Source organism: Podarcis tiliguerta, assembly GCF_965153285.1.
Source record: "Podarcis tiliguerta genome assembly, chromosome: 3".
Classification (NCBI taxonomy): Eukaryota; Metazoa; Chordata; class Lepidosauria; order Squamata; family Lacertidae; genus Podarcis; species Podarcis tiliguerta.
In genome coordinates this window covers 14259331-14273144 of record NC_139536.1, presented here as the reverse complement: position 1 = coordinate 14273144, position 13814 = coordinate 14259331, and the positions used below count along the sequence as shown (strand labels likewise).

At 43.8% G+C, this 13814-nt stretch overlaps 1 protein-coding gene across 48 annotated transcripts in view; it reads right to left on the bottom strand.

The window, feature by feature from the left end:
- NRXN1 (neurexin 1) overlaps positions 1-13814 on the bottom strand; it is a 977330-nt gene that overhangs the window by 144399 nt on the left and 819117 nt on the right. For all 48 annotated transcript variants that reach the window (XM_083432435.1, XM_083432438.1, XM_083432439.1 and 45 more), the window contains one exon: positions 7104-7275. In XM_083432435.1, the coding sequence (XP_083288561.1) occupies positions 7104-7275 (172 nt within the window). The remainder of the gene's footprint in view (positions 1-7103; positions 7276-13814) is intronic.

The following is a 13814-nucleotide window of genomic DNA, read 5'->3' as shown; positions in this document are numbered from 1 at the left end:
TTCGTTAATTTCAGTGGGTCAGCTCTGAGCAGGATTTACTTGAATGCGACCCAAGGAAAGCAGAACTGAAGGCGTAAAATACACAAAACACCTTTTCGACAATATGTTTCTCATACGTTTCCAAATTAAAAATTGTACACCTGTAACAAAAGGTTTGAAATGGTAAGCAGGTGAAGAAGTCTGCTTGCCTCAGCAGAGAATTAATCAGGTTTGCTATTGCAGGAAGCTTAGATGATAAACGCCTAATTTCTTCAGTGTCTGTGAAGGAGGGATCAGCTGTACAGTTCAAATGAAGAGGCGTCTTAATTAACCTGCTGATCTTGCTTATTCTTAATTAAACCCAGAAGCAGGTAGGGGAGATAAGTTAAAACACCATGGCAACAAGTGACTTTTTAAAAAACAGGCAGAGAAAACCAGAACCAAAATGAACTACGGGCACACAAATGGATGTGAATCTTACTAGAGGAACATCTGCAAAGCATAATTTGGTTTTAAGATATGTTGGTGAGAGGCGGTCTGGTGTAGGAGTTAAAGCACTGCACAAGGACCTGGGAGACCAGAGTAGTAGTAGTAGTAGTAATAATAATAATAATAATAATAATAATAATAATAATAATAATTTTATTATTTATACCCTGCCCATCTGGCTGGGTTTCCTCAGCCACTCTGGGAGGCCTCCAGAAAAATATAAAAACATAATAAAACGTCAAATGTTAAAAACTTCCTGATACAGGGCTGCCTTCAGATGTCTTCTAAGAAGTTGTGTAGTTCTTTATCTCCTTGATATCTAATGGGAGAGTCCTCCACAGGGAGGGTGCCACTGCCAAGAAGGCCCTCTGCCTGGTTCCCTGTAATTTCACTTCTCACAGTGAGGAAACAGCAAGAAAACCCTCCTTCGAGTATACTGCGTTGAGGCCGTTTAGAGCTTCAAAGTGTTGGTACTGACTTCAGAAATGTATTGGGAGCCAGTGAAGATCCTTTAGGACCAGTGTTATATGGTCCCGGTGGCTACTCCCAGTCATCAGGCTAGCTGTTGTGTCCTGAATTAGTTGTAGTTTCCAGGTCACCTTCAAAGGTAGCCCCATGTAGAACACATTGCAGTAGTCCAAGCGGGAGATAACCAGAGCATGCACCACTCTGGCGAGACAGTCTGCAGGCAGGTAGGGTCTCAGCCTGCGTACCAGATGGAGCTGGTAGACAGCTGCCCTGGACACAGAATTGACCTGCACCTCCATGGACAACTGTGAGTCCAAAATGACTCCAAGTCTGCGCACTTGGTCCTTCAGGGGCACAGTTACCCCATTCAGGACCAGGGCGTCCCCCACACATGCCTGCCCCCTGTCCTCCAAAAACAGTACTTCTGTCTTGTCAGGATTCAACCCCCATCTGTTAGCCACATTCATCCTCCAAGCACCTCCAGACACTCACACAGGACAGGACATTCAACACCTTCACTGGTGTGAAGGAGAGATAGGGACCAAAAAGACAACAAAACTAAACACTTTTCTGTACTCAGAAAAAAACAAACATACAAATTTTGAGTGAGGAACGCATCTTATAAAGTAATGCACTTGTCTCAAAAGAGAAAATAATTCTATAGGATTTTATTTTATTTTTGTATTCCCCCCCCCCCAAAAAAAAATAGGAAGAGGAAGAGGAAGTCCTTGGTTGGGTACGGGAACTCCTGTCCTCCATATTTTTCATCCTTCCCCTCTCCCCTCAGATTTTCTATTCTCAACAGACTTCAAAGAGGTATTTTTACTCTAAGGGAGCAATGGTGATTTTCAACATCCCTTCAACTACAGATAATTCTAGAGACAAGAGATTATTATTCCATTGTGCCCTTTCAGTTGCATCCCAAGAGTTCAACAATTCTGGATCCCCTACAGCTACAGTGTTCTTTGATAGCAGAAATGTGGCTTAGGAGAAAGGACTTTAATGGAAAGTGAGTTAGAGCTAGTCCACTATAGTCAGTCCATGGAAGAAAGGCCGCTGACTGCAGAGAGTAATAGGTGAAAAGGTCTGGGGAGGGAGCAGGTGCAGGTCAACAGCAAGGATAGAATTCAGGGCATCAGTAGATGGTGCTCTGTCATGTTCACTATTTAAAGGTGCATGCTGTAAATCTGGGGTGCCATCCAGAAGTTGCTAGGCTGTGACTCCCATGGCTAATGGTCACAGATGATCAGGCTTGTAGTCCAGCAAAATCGGGGGGGGGGGGCACAGCATCGGGCACCCCTACTGTAAACAGTGGAATGCAGGTCAGTGGCTATGTGCACATCATGCACACACACAGACACACACAAACACACACACCCCATAAAGGGAAGTGAGATGGGGAATACGGAATTTGAGAAAGAGAGGATTAGAAATAATATATAATAATATAATAATTTATTATTTATACCCCGCCCATCTGGCTGAGTTTCCCCAGCCACTCTGGGCGAATTCCAATCAAGTGTTAAAAACAAAACAGCATTAAATATTAAAAACTTCCCTAAACAGGGCTGCCTTCAGATGTCTTTTAAAGATAGGATAGCTGCTTATTTCTTTCACATCTGAAGGGAGGGCGTTCCACAGGGCGGGCGCCACTACCGAGAAGGCCCTCTGTCTGGTTCTCTGTAATCTCACTTCTCACAATGAGGGAATGCCAGAAGGCCCTTGGCGCTGGACCTCAGTGTCCGGGCTGAGCGATGGGGGTGGATATGCTCCTTCAGGTATAATGGACCGAGGCCGTTTAGGGCTTTAAAGGTCAGCACCAACACTTTGAATTGTGCTCAGAAACGTACTGGGAGCCAATGCAGATCTCTCAGGACCAGTGTTATGTGGTCCCGGCAGCCACTCCCAATCACCAGTCTAGCTCCCGCATTCTGGATTAATTGCAGTTTCCAGGTCACCTTCAAAGGTAGCCCCACATAGAGTGAATAGCAGTAGTCCAAGCGGGAGATAACCAGAGCATGCACCACTCTGGTGAGACAGTCCGCAGGCAGGTAGGGTCTCAGCCTGGGTACGAGATGGAGCTGGTAGACAGCCGCCCTGGACACAGAATTGACCTGCGCCTCCATGGACAGCTGTGAGTCCAAAATGACTCCCAGGCTGCGCACCTGGTCCTTCAGGGGCACAGTTGCCCCATTCAGGACCAGGGAGTCCCCCACACCCACCCGCCCCCTGTCTCCCAAAAACAGTACTTCTGTCTTGTCAGGATTCAACCTCAGTCTGTTAACCGCCATCCATCCTCCAACCGCCTCCAGGCACTCACACTCAATGCTCTTCAAGAACATTCAATTATCTAAAACACAAACACACAACCCCTCCCCCAAAAAGAAAAACCCAAGAAGGTATGAAGATGGTGTTAAATCAAGACAGGGATGGGTGGGAGAAAACAAAGAACTGGCTCCTGTTGTTCTGCCATGAACAAAGGCAACATGATGGTACCGATAAAAGCTCAAAGAAAATTAAATACCAAGAACGATTGGGCTGAGCCAAGCAATAACACGCACAGGGGGATTCTGAGTTATGGCTGAAACTGTGGCTTTAATTAAGCCCAGTTGTAGCTGCATTGGGGATTGTTAAAAATCAACACAAAGGCTGCTAACATTTGTTTAGCAGTCTATGGAAAGTTTCCAGGTATTCCTCTTAAAAAGATATGAGCAAGAATTGAGCCATCACTGCAATTGCCACCAGCTGTACTGTGGCAAATCCAAGGGGGTGCACACTGCTCCCGTGGTCAATAATTGCACACATACTGTATACACACAACCCAAATTCCAATGTATCTTCTGGGAACAGTATCTGTCAGTCTAAGGATGCTTCATCACAGAGTGTTTTAGCCCCAAATGCTCTCTTTCAGCGCCTTCAGATGTCTACACGCACCTGTTCCCCTCATCTAAGCAAAGGTAAAGGGGCCCCTGACCATTAGGTCCAGTTGTGACCGACTCTGGGGTTGCGGTGCTCATCTCACTTTACAGGCTGAGGGAGCTGGCGTACAGCTTCTGGGTCATGTGGCCAGCATGACTAAGCCGCTTCTGGCTCATCTACCTGTACACTTCCCCTCATCTACCTGTACAGAAAAAACCCACAGAGAATCTCAGTCCATGTGGGAGAAGTTAATAAAGACACCATAAATGCACTCCATGCCTTCTCCTCAGCTGAACTTAATGCACAGTGCAGAGCTCATCATGTTCACATATGAAATGTGGATACAATCTGAAAACTTCCAGGACCAACTGGGCTCCAACAGTGCATAGCACAACAACCCTACATTGTTGCACGGCAGCACAAATACCTACTGTGTGGGAGAAGGAACTTTAGTTCCACCCTGCATTGGACACAACCTCTTGAAGGCCTCTCACAGACACCTGAGATCCAGGCTGCAAATTGTGGAGCAATCAAAGTAGAGCTTGTAACTTGGAGGCCTGCTGTCTAGATCCATGCCCATCACCAGCATTGAAGGTTGCAAGGGTTGCCTGGATGTCAGGAGTAAGTGGATGTCCTTGAGGGAGTGGGTGATCTCTGAAGAAAGCAGTGGGCAGTCCCTTGCTAATGAAAACAAGCCTAGATCCCACTGAACATATAACAACCACACAGTCTCTAATCTTCCCTGTTAGGGAAAATATTAGAGAGGAAGGTCGCCTCTCAACTCCAGGTAATTTTGAAGGAAACCAATTATTTAGGATCTTTCCAGTCCATGTCACCCTTGTTTTTGGACAGAAACAGTCTCAGTTACGTGGATACACGAAGGAATGGGCAATGGAAGTTCAACCGTATTGGTCTTGCTGGACTTCTCAGTGGCTTTTGTTCTTATTGAGCTTGGTATCCTTCTGGAATGACCAGAGAGGGCTGGTCGTAGTAGGCCTTGATGTTTCAGTGACTCCAATCCTTTCTGGATGGCTGATTCCAGAAGGTAGTGCTGAACGAGTCTTGTTCATCTCCATGGTCTTTGGTGTGTGAATGCTGCAGGGTTCCATTTTGTCTTCTGTGCTTTATAATATCTATATGAAAATGCTGGAAGAAATCATTTTCGACCATCAAATCCCAGAGAGGCTGTGGAACCTTTGAACCGGTGTCTGGAGATACCATTGGGGTGGATGAAGGTAGAACAGCTGAATCTTAATCAAGACAAGGTGGTGAGGGTGAACAAGCAAGAACTTGATTCAGACACGATGGCGGTATTGTGGGTTGGGAAGCTGGCAACTGTGGATGGAGTTATGATACCTGGCCTGGATGAACTGCACTCCCCTTGAAGAACTATGTGCGTAGCTTGCAGGTGCTCCTGAACCTGTCACTATCTTGGTACAGCTGCTGTAAAATTAACCATAGTTGTTGACCCTGACTAGAGTTACCCAGGTCCTAGTTATCACCAAGCTGTCCAAGGAAACTCTTCCAAATGGATTACACTTGGTTCTTCAAGTGCTTTCCTTAATGTGAGTTTGGTTATGTGATTCTCAGCTGCTTTTGAATTCAGTTGGACTTACAAAACCAAGATGCTGCTTCCTGATAATTTATATTACTTGGTGTGTTGATGATATTCACGTGTACAGCTGTCACTTTGTGAAGGCATAACCCTGAAAGGTGGCCTATAACCCTCTTAAGTAAATAAAGGTCCAGAGGATTGCAAAACTCAGCTTTAAACTGCTGCTTAGCAACGTGCTTACAGGTTGGCCTGGTCAAGTCAACAGAAGCACTCAGTTCTCCATCTGTAAAATGGGAACAACATTAAGCTCCCTCTCAAGGGTTGACAGACATGATGACAATTGCAAAGCATTTTGGAGAACGGAAAATTGTGATCGGTTAAATAATAACAGCAATAACTGGACTAGAGGAATTATACAGCGATGGAGTGACATGTCAACAAACCACAATGCCTGTCTACTTGAGAGACCTCTGGCTTATCCTCTACTTTTCTTACCAGGGATCCATTCAACTCTGTGATTGTTGGAATGTCAACTTCATTATAGATCCTGATTGTTCAAGGGAGACAAATGGTTCCAGTGGCCTCTGGATTAGTGCCCTTAGAATAGTGCACCCCCAGTTGGGCGGAGCTGCAGCAATAGCATCCCAGCAGACATATCACTGATGGAGGAAGAGGGTTGAGGTGACAGCAAGATTGGGGCTGTGCAAAGGCACTTGTAGGAGTGCTGGATTGACTCTACTCACACAGCCCTGACCTCACAATCACCTCACTGCTCCTGCCCCAGGAAGCAGCAGAGCCACCACTGCCAGAAGGCTATTGCCAGCGGTTCTGCCCCACCGGGCAGGCTGCTCATGGTGCAGAACTCTGAAAGCCAACCACAGGATATGAAAACCATCTTTAAAATATACGACACCTAGCTTTAGTGGTCTTACACAACCTCCCAAGACTATTTGCATACCTAGGGCAATTTTCCATACCGGGTGTAATCAATGGTCTCTCGACCGTTCACCTAGTGAGAATTAAAGTTCCATATCTTTGCGAACAATCGTTGGTAGGTTGGGCTGGCTTTGATGAGACTGCTGCAGGATAAATGGTTAGTGGGCCACAGCTATTGTGTTTAAACGAATGCTCTTAAAATCAATTCCATTCTTCTTTCAAGGCACCGCTTCTTGGTTTCTGTGCTTCCTTTAATACAAGTTGTTATTGCCCAATCTCCACAAGCTATGGAAGGTTGGTTATAAAATAAGCACAGGCAATGCTTTCCTTAATAAATTTGTTCTGAACACCCACTTGTGGATTATTTATTTAATTTGACGTATTGTGATGCTTTTGCCAAAGCCTTCCCCCACCATCTGAATATACAAGTATAGTAATAATTAAAGGTTTTGGTTTGTTTTTTGTTTTTTAAAAAAACCCACTTTGGTTTCTCAAAGCGTTGACATCTACATGACTTCAGTTTCACTCATGTGTCAAATGTAGTTCAAAGACAGTCTGCACATTTATTTTGTTTGCTTCACCTAGGAATTGTCATTATCACAGTCTACAAAACATTAACTTTTTTTTTAATGGCAGAAAAAGAACACATCTGGAAGAAGCCAAGATCCCATGTACCTACACAAGCAAATCCACCACATAACCATTTCTCCTTCCCCCTCCCTGCCAGAAATCCAACTGTCAGAATTTACATCCTTACCTGCTGGGTAGCGTTCTATAACTGGCCAGTTGTCCACCTGTAATGTGGCGTTACCACCACTTCTTGTGAAACGTACTACGTGATATTTCCCATCATTAATGATTGCGTTGACCTCTTCAATTGCGATATCATCTGTCCCAACATTAAATTTAACTCCAATTTTCCCTTGGTGCTGTAAAGAAAAGCAAACGACAGAAACAACATGGTTAATCAGATGCCCATTTGAAAAACCAAAGCACTTTTAGGTGCAGTATTATGCACATAAAACACCGTGAAGATATCTTTTAACTTCTTCAGGACATGTGGTGGTAAGAATCCTCTGGGCCAAGACTGAACAATTTGTGATTGGGAATGGAGAAAACTTGTTTCTATACAAACAAGGAATTCTATGTTTCCAGTCATAACCCTTTGCTACCTACCCCGGCTCATTCAACTTTATTGTCTTAGAAACTATGAACCAAGGATAACCACCATACGGTTGTTTACATGAACACAAGTCAACATCTCTTGACCTGGCCTGAAGGTTATTCATTTCTTTTCATTCATTTCAACCACTGATTCACCCCCTTGACAACACAGGGCAAACAGAGGCAGAGGTGAGTTTCCTGGTTCTTATGCCTAGGATAAATGACTTTGTAAGGAGACTGTGCAGTTTTATAAAACAGGAAGACACCGAAAAGCAAAACATAGTCTAAAGTGCTTCTTGGGGTACTGGGGCTCAGAATGTCAGAACTCTGAATAGTCACTCGCTCCAAAACTTGAAGCTAGTTGAAATTCATTGGGAAACTTAAATTGCTCTGCTAAGGATACTGAAAGCCAGATCTTAGTGGTTTGGAAGCAAAGTCACACAGGACCCGATCAAATAGCGCCTGTCCCTGCATCAACCCATAAACATGATAGGATGAAACATGTGTGTTGCCCCTCTTCCCCTCCTGCCTGATTCTCTTGCCCAGCCTTCAGTGTCTTTGGGTGTTCAGTAGCATTCAAACAGGGCTTCCTTATGAAAAATCGGGTGCAAGTGGGATCATTGCACATGTGCGATATTCCAGAAAAAAATCAAGGGACTGACCATGAAATCAAATCCTATTCAATAGTTACGCCCTAGCGAGAATATTGGAGATGGCCTGGGTGTGCCAGAAGGCATAGAAAGAAGCCATGACACTCTCTCACTCTGTGGCAGCCTTCCTCATCATGGTTCCTTCTGTATGCTTTGGACTACAACCTCCATCATCCTTGACCCTTGACTCTGCTGGCTGGGGTTGATGGGACTTGTAGTGAGAAACATCTGGCGGGCACCAGGGTGAGAAAGTCGCTTGCTATAACACTCATGAGATAGGTTACTTGTAATACGCCCAATGGATCTTTAGCAAGCAGAGGAACTAAGAGTCAGCCATGAAAGGACAAAATTCTTTCATCTCTAATTAAAGCAACAACAACACAGAACTGTAGTGGTATCACTGGAAATAGCTGATTTATCTACGAACAACATTGCCCCTTCTCCGAGACAAGTATCCACTCCAAATGCTATTATCCATTTTAATTATTATTGAAAAAGCATCCGTAACGTGGCATTTATAGCTTAATGAAGTATCTTGCCATGTTCATTTAAAAATACTGACTAAAGCAATTATTGATTTCTGTTTCCACAGAAGACAGGCGAAATGCTTCATTTCTGAATAATGACTCTTATAAAACTAAAATGAGAAAGAAGCAACGTCGCAGAGCGTGTGTTAGGGAAAAAAGAAAGGAAGAGGTTACCGCTGGAGCCTGACTAAATAAATGATACTGCTGCATCCTAATTCTAGAAATGTGTTGTGGCTGCCATTGAAATGTCCTCGGGTTCAGGAACAGATAGAAAAATTCTTCATTTTAGCAAAAAATAATAATTCCTTATTCTACAACCTCTTGATCTTTTCTCTCTCTCCCTGCAAAATCTTTTTTCATCTCTAATGTAAGATCACATAGCTCTAACACCCACATAGCTACATAGATCTGCTTCTGCACAGCCCACAATGTGGAACAGTCTCTCTGGAATAGTCTTCCCCCAGAAACAAGGCGAATACATTTTTCTGACACATGCTGAAAATATTTCATTTCACCATGACTTTTGCTGGCTATTGATGTATGCCACAGTACAACTTTGTTTTGTTTTTTAACTTATTGAACACACCAAGGTTTACTTCTGAGTAGACAGGCCTAGGATCGCCCTATTCAAGTTACTTCTTGTTCATATTCAATTCCAAAACCAAACGGCATGAGAACGTGCATTTTCCCCGACATTTCTTAAAAGTTAACTGACAAATTGTGCAATTCACATGTTTTAATCACCCACTTACTCTGCTATTCATATTCAACAGAAAATGTACAAAATGCTAAATTGCTCTTGTGATGTAGCAATCACCCCTTTCACAAAATTATTAAACATACAAGAACTTTTCTAAAGGCACGTGACTCTAAAACACATGTACTTTACTCAGAGTTTTCCCTTCTGAAATCAAATGCTTTGACATAAAAAACCCCCGACCAAAACAAAAACCTAGCTGATTTTTTATCATGGTCGATAATCACAGTATTCACACACACAGCAATGCTTTCCCTACTTGCCTTCATTTGAGTCCTATGTACAATTTTACAAATAGCGGGAAAAGAAGCAAAACACCTTTTAAATAAATTTGAGCAGGTGCATGCAAATGATTTTAACCAGACACATGTCAGAGCAGCTCTTATGTGGAAAGAAGAAGAAGAGGAAGAAGAAGAAGAGGAAGAGGAAGAGGAAGAAGTAGAAGGCCAGAACAGAAAAACTGAAAATCAATCCAAGGGTGCATGAAAATAATTTTGGTTGAAAAATAAGCTATGTTTCTCTTTGTTTTTCATGTAATTCCTCAGTTCTTTGGAAAACTTCATAATGACCCATATGGTGAGTGAATATGGACTGTAGAGGGGTTCCCTGACCTAGACAACTGTCTGCAAAGGTGGAGAGAAGATTCATATCTTCTTTCTAATAATAGGCACACAAGGAGATTTTACAAGTTGTAATCCTACAACAACTGGAGGACACCACATTGGCTCCCCTTGCACGAAGGCACCCATTCTTTCTGTATCCTGCCTGCATGAGTAGACATGCTCAGCCTTCTGAGCTCAAAATTGGTGGCTAATCAGTAGGCTTTCTTGCCGTGTTTTGGAAGAGCACACACACATTTCCCCAGTCAAGAACTGTCATGAAGAGACAGGAAGCCTGCAAGCTCAATAACAGAGCATCTGCCTTGCATGCAAAAAGTCGCAGGTTCAATCCCTGATATCCAGGAGTTGCCAGTGGGGTGGCCTTCTTCACCTGCCTTCGGAGTGGGAAGCAACTCTACTGGTTCCTGAGATTGGTGAGCTTGGCATGGTCCTGACAAAGCAACAGGAGCATCAGATTGTGGACTGCTGCGTTCACACCGTGCTGAATTTCCCACACCTCTCCTATTCATCAACCTGCAGCAAGTCTTGGGATTTGGGAAGACAGTTGAGCAATGACACCTTACCTGAGCTGACCCACCACCCACTACTGCTGGCTTCTTCAGCACCCTGGAGAGCTACCTCCAGTCAACGTAGACCACACTGAACTAGATTAACCAATGGTCTGGCTCAATATAAGCCTGCTTCCTGTACACCTCAGCTGGTCTAAAAGCACAGAACTTTACAAATGATGTCCCTATTTCCATCAGAGAAATGTTGGAGGGTATCAAAGCGGCAAGTTCTGGGCCAGGAGAAAAAGTCATTGAAACTAGTACAAATTAGAAGAACAGAATGCAACATAACATTCTGAAACTGTGCAAAAAGCAGTGGGCTCCAGAGATCTAGCACTTTGGGTTTGTCATTTTTCCATTTGACTTTTAGTCATTGGATTAGATCCCCAAAAAGGTGCCCATCCTCTCATGGAAGACCCTTTCATGAGCAAGAGGATACCCTGGGCACCATCTCATTGGGTCGATGGCCTCCTGCCTCTTAAATTGTCCCATTTTTGCACATTCATTTTATGCTGAGCGATTTGTGCTTCTGCTGGCTTTTGAGTACCTTTATGAAGCAAACGTTTTAGATGGCTTTAATTTCTACCAAACTGGTTACGCCTTGATGTGCATTTTGTAAGCCACTTTGTGGCTTTAAAAGTGGGATATAACCCCGTTAAATAATAAATGAATACATGCTAGGAAATTTCCTCCTCTCGATAAATTTTCATGGTGTATTGAAAAGGAAAGACTAATTAATTATAATCCTAACGGTGGGTGGAGCAGGGTAAAACAGATTGATAAAACATGTACTAAAAATGCCGTTTCTGCTTCTTAACCCTGACAAGCCTCAAAAGAATAATAAAGTACAGTCATAAAATATGGTGCTTAAAGTGCCGTTAACTGTTACTTTTCTCCCCAAAGTTATCTGATTTCTCTGCCAAATTAAGTACAATGTAGAAGGCAGTTTCCCGTGAAGTATAAAAAAAAACCAAGTTAGATTGAGGTGTCACTATCAGCTGCTATTTACAGAACAGGTCATACATATCCCAGAATTAATTGGAGGAGGGTTAGAGCTGAACCCCAGATTTGCAAAATCTCAAAAATCAGACAAATTAATAATAATGATAATAATAATAATAATAATAATAATAATAATAATAATAATAATTTATTATTTATACATCCAAGGAAGGAGAGTCCACAACCTCCCGAGGGAGACTGTTCCACAGCTGAACAGCTCTCAGTCAATGTAACCCAAATTCTTTAAAAAACCCATAGGTTTTGACCCTGATTCCAATAGGAGGTGGATTGCAAGCAACTTCAGTTATTACCTAAAAGAGTAAATACACAGTGTTGCCCTCAAAGGCAGGGCTACCAACAGATCCACCTAGTGCCTTCTACATTCTTTCAAGTTTGGCTCTTCATCCTATGGGTTCTGTCCTTTCTCACCCTCTCCTGTTCCCCCCAACCCCTGTTCCATTAATGAATCAATATATTTTTAAAAAAAATTAAAGTTGAAACAAGCCTGAAAGCAAAAAAGAAAAAGAAAAAGAAAAAATAAGAACCCTCATGCTCTATCCTCTAACCTCTGAGAGACTATAGTTACTCATATCTAATCTTTTCATTAAATTTATCCCTGAGCTGAAGACTCATTTGTTACTTAAGCTCCATTTGGGGGGTCAGAAAATTGGCCTGAAGAGCAATTTAAGTCATGCACAAGCTTTATGTTATCATTATGACCCAGGTAGGATGCGAGTAATCTGTTGGGAAAGAGCGTCCATTTCCCTGCAATGTTCTTTTTTTTTAATAGCTGAGACTAAGATTAATTCTTTTTAAAAGAAAGCTCCTGAAATTATTTTGGGGAGGCGTCCCCAGGCCATTTTTCCCCTGTCAAATATTATTCTAATATTTTATGGTGCTTTCACCCACCCACCCACCCACACGTATTAGAAAAGGGGTGCCCTGCTCCTACCTTCCTGCTTTTTCCTCTCTCCCCCTCTTCCTCCCAGTAAATGCCAGTAACCCACTTGCGTTGCGAGGCCCGGGACCCCACCATTCCCCATAGATAATAAACACATGGACAGAAATATTTTGAATTAATGGGATAAATAAGGCCACAACTTTACTGGTTACAGATGTGAACGCTTTGGCTAAGGCATTGGGTGAAACCAGACTATATCTTGAGCCCTGCATGCCCGCAGGAAGTCTCTTAATGGCCAACCACGATAGGGGGAGCCCTATGATATACATCAATTAAGAGCACCCCCAGGGTCCCCGATGGGGTTGTGGAATGGCCCTAGCCCCTCCCCAGGCTTTGGACAGGATCCACACATCCTGGATCCCTTTAATAGGATACCCTTGATGAGGAGGGGCAGGCAGAGGCAACAACCTCCCTTCCCATGAACGAGGCGGCTTACCCAATGCCTAACCTTACAAAGTTGTGACAATTTGCTACATGGTAGGCAAAAACCAAACGGCTGGTGCCAATTTGCCAAGTAGAAAAAATCCTACCTGGCCCCAACCATAAGGCAACCGGCCTTAGTCCAAAGCAAGGCCAAAGTCAAACAATGCATAAAAAGAGGGTGGGGTGGGATGGGTGATCTGATGAGGAGGTGAAAAGGAGGCTGTCCCCCAGCTGCGCCACAATTTAAACGGCAGCGGCCACCCCACCTGATTAACCTGATTGGTCAGCCAGGGGGTGTGACGGGGCTGGGAGTTCCGATGATGTGTGTGGCATCCCTCTGTCCACTGCTGGGTCACAGGGAGATTCTGAAAGCTCTCCCGCAACTCTGCCCCACCGGGGAAGGGGAGCGGTCCTGCTGTGAAGATAACATAGTGGATCCACTCACTCAGTGAGCTGCTTCTGCTAATATCATTATTATGGCTTCCGGTACCTAAGAACTGTGACAAGCTCTAAGACTATGACATTTGTATTGCAAATCAAGTTGTGTGGTGAGTTCCCGCCTCCCACCAGTGGAAATAAAGACACGTGACACAGATATTTAAGGTTAATGGGAGAAATTAGGCCACAACTTTATTGGTTACAGGTGATGAGCGGTATTGGCTTAGGCATTGGTCCTATCAGACTACCTGGCTTCAGTCTGCTTGCTTGAAGACCGGGAAGGGTTAACACCAGCAGGGGGAGCCCTGCTGATGCACATCCACTAGTGACTCCCCGGGGTCACTGCTCGGGGGTGCTCTTTAGGCCCTGGCCTCCATA